The sequence below is a fragment of the Fringilla coelebs genome (assembly GCF_963513975.1).
Source record: "Fringilla coelebs genome assembly, chromosome: 5".
NCBI classification, from domain to species: domain Eukaryota; kingdom Metazoa; phylum Chordata; class Aves; order Passeriformes; family Fringillidae; genus Fringilla; species Fringilla coelebs.
In genome coordinates this window covers 61,336,937-61,346,783 of record NC_140033.1, presented here as the reverse complement: position 1 = coordinate 61,346,783, position 9,847 = coordinate 61,336,937, and the positions used below count along the sequence as shown (strand labels likewise).

Here is a 9,847-nt window from a genome sequence, read left to right as displayed (position 1 = left end):
AAACTAGCTTGGGCCTGCTGGAGCTATTATACCTTCAGTGATTGAAATTCACAGAGAATCTGCCTTACATTACATAAGGACACCTGTGGAAGATGAAACTTCCACCAGTTAGGGAGCTGCTGAGATACCAGGTCTCACCTGGACTCACAGAGCTCAGGTGAACTTCAGATGGAGGTAATGGAAGTAGGGGTGAATGTAAACAACTGGAAATATGTATCCAAAATAAATGACTGGAGAGAAGGAATTTTGTGGCAGAACTGACTACCCTTAAGGTAAATCCATTGGTGAAATGGGCATCACTCTTAGTCTCTGTGGTGTACTGTTATTTGAAATCTGAAATTAAATACATGGGGTTAATGCTTTTTGCTCTAGTCCATGGCCCTGTGGGTGTGAGGAATTTATCCAGCTGTTTCTGACCCATGGGACTGTAGTATGTTCCTCAGACAGGAGTTTTAATCTGCTAGTCAGATTGTTTCCTAAATCCTTTTCCTTTAACAGATGATAACATTAATTTAATGATTACATATGTGTGTGTATATACACATATGCATATGTATGTGTGTATATGTATATATGTGTATTTATATATTTGAGACTATTATTCAGCTGACTTGTTTTCAAGCAGTATTTTACAATCAAAAAAAAAATACACTGTGCTGCATTCAGAATAGAATGTATAATGATTGTGTTGAGTATGCTTTCCAGAAAAAGATGGAGGTAGATCTGCTATTGTAGCATGTTTACTATTTCAGCCTGTAAAAACAAACAGAGAAGCCCCCACAAACATGCTCATTCCAGTGAGGCATTTCAATCAGCTTCCTTTGAAACCTTGTGATTAGATTTCTTCCCAGAATAAACTATGGCATTTTGTTTCACCCCTTCCTCTTCCTAGCACAAGTGAATGTAGAATGTGTTTTTTTCTCAAAATCCTCAAGCAGATTTCTTTGAATAAAACATGTTTTCAGCCACTGCATAACACCAACCTACTTCTGTTTATAGTTCGTCCTCGTAGGTTCATTAAGTATTTATGGTGGAAACATTCAGAAAAGAGGGAACTATATCAAAGCATTTTTGCATCGATGTGCCCTGGTATTTTTAAGCCAAATTTGTTGCATGTAGAGAACAGTTTGCAATAGAAATATTATTTTTTCTATCATTGTTTTTTCTATTCTGCAGCTGTTGAGGCAGATTAATACAGTAATTTTAGTGCGAGCTGTATCAGCTGTAATGTTCGACATCAGAATTACAGGTTATACATGTTTATTTCCCTTCATTATGGAAGCATTTCTGATTTTAATTGCAAAAAGACTTTCTAAAAAAATAGTAATTGGAAAAATTGTAAATTTGTTTTGGTTTTGCAATAAAGTGAGTAATATTAAAAAGGTGAAATGCAAATGCCATTGTAAGTTGTGCAAATGTAAGTCGTCATTTTTATGGCTAAGAAATATATGAATGTAAAAATGTTGAAGATATTGTACATATTTTCTGTAATATATGTATATTTGATCTTAAGGTGGGTGGAGAATTGTAAAAAATAAGCACTTTAATTCATGTTGAGTACTTAAAAAGAACAGAAATTTGTATCCTGTAAAATAAAAGCATCATTAAATAAGTATTGCTGGTTGACTTTTTTTTTTGTCCGCCTACCCATTTTGCTGATAAAATCTTTAAGCTGTATTTCTTGTTGTGTGTGATGGTGAGGACCACTTTTGGAACACTGGTATCTCATTTGCTGAAGTGCTGGTTACTCACAAGTGTTGGTGAAAGATGTATTCCTAGTTTATAAAGGGTGTATTTAATGCTATGCTATCCTAGGTGGGAAAGGTAAATGACATCTGCACAGTTTGGTCCAGATTTCTGTAATGGGAATGTGACCAGGATGTTCTGTGAGTGCTTTGTGGGTATCTGTACCACCATCTCTACAGAAAAGTGCAAAAGTAAAGGAAATTGTTCAGCAGATCCCCAAATCTTTCTTAGTACTACTCAGTACTAAATGATCAGCAAGATCTCATGCACTGAACTGAAGTGGTGCTGCAAAGCAAAAAATGATCAGGTAATTAGCTGCATGTGCCCTTTAACAGACCAAAACTGGTTGCAGTTGCCTCTGATTTGCATCACCTGCACACATTAAACCTGTTTTGATTATATCTGATTTATTCTTGGTATTCTTCTGCAGGTGGGCACAGTGTTGCAGAAAACACAGAAACACAAAACAGAGGAAAAGTTACTGTAGTGCTTGGTAGTTCCTGATTGGAAAGAATTGCATACAAGAATTTTTGTTTCATTTCAACATCTTCTTCTCCTTCCATCACCATAAACAAATCAGTATTTGAAATATGCTCTGATTAGCCACAGAGACTAATGCTTCCCTCTCTGTTTATCTAACTTACTGATTTTTTTGTACTGTACTCTGTTTCAAACCTCATTTTCCCCATTAAGCACAATACAATGCCTGCTGCATGGAGACAAAAATAATAGCATTTACCCTAAAAATGTACTTTAATAAGAGAACACAATTATAAAAGTCAAATGACAGGAAATGGGGCACCACAGCTCCTACTTAATTCCTTTAAATCAGCAGAGTTAATAAGCACTGATATTTCTATGTGGCAGCAAATTGTCCAGAGCCCATCAAGGTGGTGAGGAAGTGGTAGGTGTTGCCTTCTCTGGCTTTCCTGAAGAGCCTGACGAACACTGCCTCATTACCACAGAATTGTTCTTGGCATTGCATGAACTTCCTGACATGAGAGAAGTGGCAGACCAGCCTTTGGTAAACACAGTATTTGGAGCTGGTTTGCTCTAAATAAATTGCTCTGGAGGGTCCTGTGGTGTCTCTAATGGACAAGCAGAGGGATCCTTATGATTGTGATCATTTTGCTTGGGAGCTGCTCACCCCCTGCCTTCTTGGCCCTGTGCACCAGGCAGCCATGGCAATATTTATCCTCACCAGACCCAGTTCTTGTGTTTTGTTCCTTGAGAAACACCACATCTGTGTTGTATGGTGCTGTTTCTGTCTCAAAAAGCACAAAGTTCTGGTGTCATGAGCAGGATGTGCTGCCTGCCCCAGTCAGAGTTGACATAGCCTCCAACCATCTGGATCTTACCAGAAAAATTAATTAATACTTTCTAACTGCCAAATCAGAATTTTTTTTTTTTTTGTTTGCTAAATGAAGGAAATTACTACTGTCAGAAGCATTTCCTTATGCAATAGATCCTTAACTGGGAATCTAGGGTAAGACGAATTTCCAGATCCCAAAACATCTTCATACTAATTCTACTGAATACTACCTTTTTTAACTTACAGATTCCAAAAGTTTCTGGATTTGATTTATGCATTTATAACATTAAAATAACATGTGGCTGAAGAAATGGAGATTGTCCTGGGAGCAGAATCTGGGATTACTCTCTTTTGGCCTCTAGTAGCCTCCTGTTCTCTTCTGCCCCTTCCTACTCCTGTCTGGGACCTAGGCAGTCCCAGCACTCTTGCTTGGAGAGTGTGGAAATGAACTTTCTCTTGGGTTCACTGGACAATGAACTTGTACCTCTGATTCTGTGAGCTTGTGTTTGGAAACAAGGCTGGAGGTTTGTAGTCTCTTTTTGACATTTTACCTTGTATGCACAACTCACTTTTCCAAACTCTAGTAAAGGGGAAATTCCTGCTTTGGGGAAGTGGGTTTTAGACTCTGACTGCTACTGAACAGGAGAGCCTTCTCTCAGTGTGAAATTAAATTAATGAGCCTGTGATGGAAGAAGAAAGGATTTTATTGTAGTTTTGTTTCCATGTACTGCCTAGCATGGAGAACCACCTGTATTACCTCTTTTGTCTTGAATATTTCTTGCAAAGTAAATCCAAATACCACAGCCCGAGGTTCTGGGACACAGCATTTGCAAAAGGCCTGCCACCTTATCTATGTTGTATTTTGGAAGTTGATCTCAGGCTAGCACTAAGTTGGTCCTTTGAACTGAATGCCCTTTAGCTCCTGAAGTGCAATTGTGTTTCACATGGAAAGACCTGCATCCCTCTGCCTCAAGGTGAATCTGCAGCGCAAAGCAAAGCATGGCAGGTGAGACATGAAGTGTCTGCTATCATTACTCTTGTAAGCAGGGTGGGATGTTGTAGATCCCATATGCTCAATTGTTACCTTGACTACTTAAAATTGTGCCAGTCATAAGCAGTGTGCACAAGAAAATGTGTATCACAGGAATAAAAAATGCTCCTCTTGGCATACTATTTTACCTTAAAAAGACTACAGATGGTCTTCTTTAACTACTAGATCCAGAAGTAGAAGATAAAAGCTCAATTTCTCCTGAATACCTGTAAGTTTTGGTTGAGGTGAGGTTTGGTTGGGATAAGATTTTTACTTTTCTGTTTGTCTTGCCTCAGCTGAATGCTAAGTGTGCATTTTGTTTAACAATAAATGTTACTCACTTGATAGCAGCCAGGAGGTTATTGCTTTTATTCCCAAAACCTTGGTTCTTTAACATAAAGAGTCTTCACCTGAAAGAAGCAACTGTTTCAGCATTGTGTTTGTTATTTCAAGTGACCACCCCAGTTGAAGGGAGAACTGCTGTACAGGAATCCACAAGGATACAGATTTTACTTTCATGTCCCACCTGAGTTTTTATGTCTATTGGCCCTGTGAGAAAAGCTGATGTCTTCCAAATAGCAAAGTGCTTGGGCTTTGTTACTGATTTATGAGGTTTGACTGCTGTGCTTGCCTTGTGGCTCTTGATCTCTGCTCTCCCCTCCCTTAACTTGAAACCTGCTTTCAGTTTCACAAGCAAGTTTTACCAGAAGTTGTCTGACACCCGAAATAGCCAGTGAATTTTCATAAATAACTTCCCAGTGTTCAGATTAAGAAAATATAAGGAACTCTCAGTTTTTTAGCTCATATTGTCCAGCAAAGTTGCGTCCCTCAGGATAAGTTCGTTTTGCCAGAGACTGGGTGTCAGCACAGGTAATGAGTTCCTCATACTCAGGAATTCCTCTCAGCACTGGGATTTCTTATAGCCAGCCAAAGCATGTAGGAGAGCTTGCTTTGCCAACTCAGCAGAATTCCTGAAATATGGATTTCAAACCTCTGACTTCTGTTGGTTTTGGGAAAAAAAACTAAAAGAGCAAGATTTAGAATCTCTCAGCCTGGGAAATCTGTGTAGAGCAGCCAAACAAAGGGTCATTCTGTCAAGGGATTTCAGGAATTTATTTATCTCATCTTCTAATGGTGTCGGGTGTAAGAAACTGTTACAGTTACATCTGTGACAAGGTTGCTCTGGAGAATACAGAAACACCATTCAATTTGACTTCACATGAAATCTAATCTCTGCCAGACCCATATAATTGCTGTACTGCATGGTTCCAAAAGGTGACATTAGTATGGAATAATTTATAGAAGTATTTTGCTAATGGTGTTTTTGCAGCATAAAGCAGTATGAATGTATGAGGCACAAATGCTACGTTACATACTTGATATATTTCAGTAATAATTCTCTAGACAAAAGAGGATGTCAGGAAAAATGCTTTGCTGAGGTGCTAGTTTGTGGTTTCCTTGTCTGGCAAAAATGAACTAAATAGCAAATGACTTGTCCATTACTGTCACTATGCCAATAAAAAAGACTCAGCTGTCTAAGAAAAATTGAAGCAAATGATGATGCAAAACTAAAAAGAAATTCATATCCTGGAGAAGTCTGGAAATGTTCTCCTAATGTCAAATATAAAACCAAGGAAGCTTATATGGAAATTAGAAGATGACAAATACAAAACTCATATCAAATTGAATTTTTGCATTATACATACTTAGATAATGAAATTTACCATCAGAGGTTGTCATTGGAGCCAAGAATTTAGTGTGATGGGACAAAACCCTATTATATGTTAGATAAAGCAATGTAGTTTGCAGTAACATGAAAGAAATATTGAACTGTCTACTTCAGATCTTACAGCAACATCAAAATAATTTAACATACAGTTTTGGAATGATCTTATTATTGCATTTTTATATTTTCCCCAGAGGGCTGATGCTGGAAGGTCTTAGATGAGGTCCTGAAGTAGATTGATATCAGGTCACATTTGGTGTGGCAGTTCCTGTGTTCTCATGTCAATTAACTTAAATAACCAGTCTGACTACTATTTTCTTTATCAGATCTTTGAGTTTCTTGCTTAGTAAGTCAGCCATGGAAATTTAGAGTTAAAGCAACAGACGATCTTTGCTTGTTAAAATATTTATTGCTTTGGCACAGTCCTCAACAGGGCTGAGGTAACTGTTGGTGCAGGCCATGAAACTTCATGGCAGAGGTATTTCTGGTTCTCACTTATTAGCCAGAAATGTAAAATGTGTTAAAAGCAGCATTCTGATGCTTCTTAGCTTTATATCTTCTTTAGTACTTTCCTTCATTCCTTCCTTAATTCACTTCCTCCATCTCCACTGTGCTTCTCCATTGGTGCATCCAGCCCTTGACAGGCCTTTCAAAATCTCTGCTGGGCAAGCTGGCTTGTCTCAGCTTAGTTCAGCAACTGATATTTCCTCGGTGTGCTCCTTGAAATATTACACTGATAAAGTTCTAAGAATAGCTGTAGTGGGACAGGCTAATGGGCGAGCACACGCTGCTTCTGCCTGCTGCTCCCCCAGCTCCCAGACCCTGCCAGCTCAGAAACAGCCCCAGCTAGATCTGATCCCTACAGGGCTGCTTTTACACATGCAATGCATTTCTCCTTCTTAAACTAATCCATGCAGCATCTGAACCAATTTAAAGTCTTACTGTCTACAGCATCCTTTGGCAAGGGGCTCAAAAGGTCACCAAAGCACCTGTACGGGGCTACTGTGTTTTGTTCTGAGCTGGCTCTTATTTTCATTAGGTGTTCCCAAAATCTCCCTACTGGAAGGGAGAGTAAAGAAACCTGATTCTCTTTCACCCACTCCAGGTTGCTAATGATTACACAGACCTCTGGTCCTTGATACCTTGTGCCACTTTTTTCGTAGGGTGAAGGCTCCTGTCTTTCTTAGTTGGTCTTGATATAGAAGCTGTTCCACACTTTTCATCATACTTGCTGTTCCTCTATGACTCTCTTTCAGTTTTACACTCTTGCTGAGATGTCCCACTTCTGGTCTAAATTAAGACATAAACCAGGTTTCACTTTCTCCATTTCACAGGGGTGTCCATGAGGTCATATGGCAAAATAAAAGTGGTAGGAGAAAGGTGATTTGCATGGAGAAATATGCTGGTGTTGCCAGCAGCTTCTTGTCCTGTGCAAATGGGATGCTTTTTTTACTTTTATTTCCTTTCTTCTTTTCTTTTCTCTTCCTTTCCTTCCTTCTTTTCCTTCCAGAGACTCAAGGAAGGAGAGGAGATCAGCCTTGACAGGGAACAGCTAATCTTTTAAAAAGATTATTTGCTGTGTCAGAAAAACACTTCCTTTTGTCCTGGAAGCTGGAGAGGTGGATGCCAAATGACTTTTTGGTATTAATGATCTCTGGGAGCCATTGGCTGTGGGATGCTGTTAGCTAATGAGTGAAATCACTGGATCATGTTTGTGTGACAGGAAGCCCTCACCAGTTTTTCAGGACCTTCTTCCCAAAATTTTACACGCATTCTTCTTTTACACACTACTTCTCTCTGTGCTGAATACACTGAATTTTGGAATGTTTAAATTGCTTAGCCATCTTTATGCTTTTCTCACAAAATATTATCCCTCTGACAGTGTGAAATTCCTCGACCAAGAATGAGAAACTTTGTACAGATGTACAAATAAGATGTACAAATAAGAACACATATCCTTGTTCTTTCCATTGACATTTGAGAGTTTCAAGATGTGAAGACTGCAAATTACTAATTTGTATAGAACAAGAATAAGAATTCTTATGCCATCCAAATCTTGAAACTTTCAGAAGCCTTTTTACTCTGTTGCTTACAAGAAACGACAAAGTCCAAATTAACTCAGTGCCAGGATATTCATAATTTATCTTTCAGAAAATGCACTCAAAGGAAAGACATTTGAAGATGAGAGGGCTTATTTGTTGTGATCTCACATCACAAGTCATCCTCTGGTTTCATTCCATCTCTTTTTATAACACAGCTGAGTATTAGATCTCACACAGTTTCCTACTTCCTGAGACACCTCAACCTAACCTATTATTATACATCTAAGTTACCGAATTTCAGATGATTATCCAAGAGCCTCACAGCAAAACAAAGCACATCCCCAAGAAAGCAAACAAAATAAATATAGCTGTTCCACATGTTTCCATTGTAATCCTCAGTATGTGAACAGAAATGGAAGAATATTCCTTTCACTGTGCAGTTTGTAGGAGCAGATCTCCAGTTCTGTTCTTCCCCAGAAATTACCTCCATTATGCCTTGTGAAAAACGCCAATCACTTGTTTTTAAAATTTTAAAAGTTTAATAGTAATAGAATGGTTATAAAAATAGCAATATAATTAGAGTAATAATAATTTGGACAATTTGGGTTAGGATAATATGAGACAATAGAAACAAAGAGTTACAGATGGTCCGGGTACCTTTTCTGGGCAAAATAAGCCTGAAAAAGGGCATTAACAGAGGGTTAACCCTTAAAAGCACTAGCCTGTTGCATATTCAAACACCTCATACACGATGCATAAATTCCATTCAAACAAAGGATTCTGTCTGGTCAGTGTCAGCTTCTTCCTCTTAATCCTGACAGTGTCTTCAGGGCTGAGCAAGGTGGGGTAAACTAGTTTCGTCTGGTAAGGGAGCAATAAATTCTCTTTCTCTGAAAGATTTAGGTGTCCTGTGGCTGCTATTTCGGTGCTATCATTCCTCTCTTTAAAAAAATATCCCACATACATAGTTTCTATTTTAACTACAAAATTTCCATTTTAACTACAAAACTACATTTACCGTACTATTAAAATATTAATACAGCACTACTAATCAACACAACACAATGCATACAGTAAATATCTGTGCAGAGCCATGTAATATGCACTTTTCACATTAGGAAGAATTCGTTCACAGAAGGAGTGATTGGGATTTGGAATGGGCTGCCCAGGGAGGCGCTGGGGCCGCCGGCCCTGGGGCTGTTGAAGGAAGGACTGGAGGTGGCACTCAGTGCCTTGGGCTGGTTGACACGCGGGTGTTCAATCACAGGATGGACCCGAGGATCCCAGAGGTCTTTTCCAGCCTCACGGATTTTGTGGTCCTGTGTAATAAACCCGGCAGTTTTTGCGATACAGCGCCACAACGCCCGCATCCCCGGCGCTGGCCGAGCAGGGCGCGGCCCGGGCGGGGCCCCACAGCCCCACGGCCTACAACTCCCATGGTGCCCGGCGGCGGCGCCGGTGCCGCGGCGGGCGCGCAGAGGCTGCCGGGGGCCGGGCCGTGCGCGGGGGCCGGCGCCGATGGCGGCAGGCGCAGGGGGCGGCTGAGGGAGCCGCCGGTGCCCGTCGCGTCCATCGACCGCCGACGCCTCGCCCGCCCCGTCCCTTCGCCCGCCGCTATGGAGGCGCTGATCCCCGTCATCAACAAGCTGCAGGACGTGTTCAACACGGTGGGGGCCGACATCATCCAGCTGCCGCAGATCGTGGTGGTGGGCACGCAGGTGAGGCGGGCCGGGCCGGGGGCGCGGGCGTTCCCCGCCCCGAGGGCAAGGTCGGGGTGTCCATCGCGCTTCCGCCGCCGCGGACCCGCGGCTGCCTCCGCCAAGGGCACGGGGGGACGCGGCAGGAGAGGGCGGGCGGGGCGCCCTCGGTGCCCGCGTTCTCCCCGCACGCCCTCGGCGGCTCCGCTGCCTCAGCCCCGGCTGCGCTGGGAGCGCCTCGTGCGCCGCCCGCCCGCCCTTGGGCGCTGCTCCGGAGCGCTTCGAGCGGCCCGG

General features: G+C 41.4%; 1 protein-coding gene across 4 annotated transcripts in view; it reads left to right on the top strand.

Annotated features, from left to right (window-relative positions):
- The first annotated feature begins 9,354 nt into the window (after positions 1-9,354).
- The window catches only part of DNM1L (dynamin 1 like), a 34,840-nt gene continuing 34,347 nt past the window's right edge, over positions 9,355-9,847 (top strand). For all 4 annotated transcript variants that reach the window (XM_084206701.1, XM_084206699.1, XM_084206700.1 and 1 more), the window contains exon 1: positions 9,355-9,574. In XM_084206701.1, the coding sequence (XP_084062827.1) occupies positions 9,473-9,574 (102 nt within the window). In that variant the 5' untranslated portion in view covers positions 9,355-9,472. The remainder of the gene's footprint in view (positions 9,575-9,847) is intronic.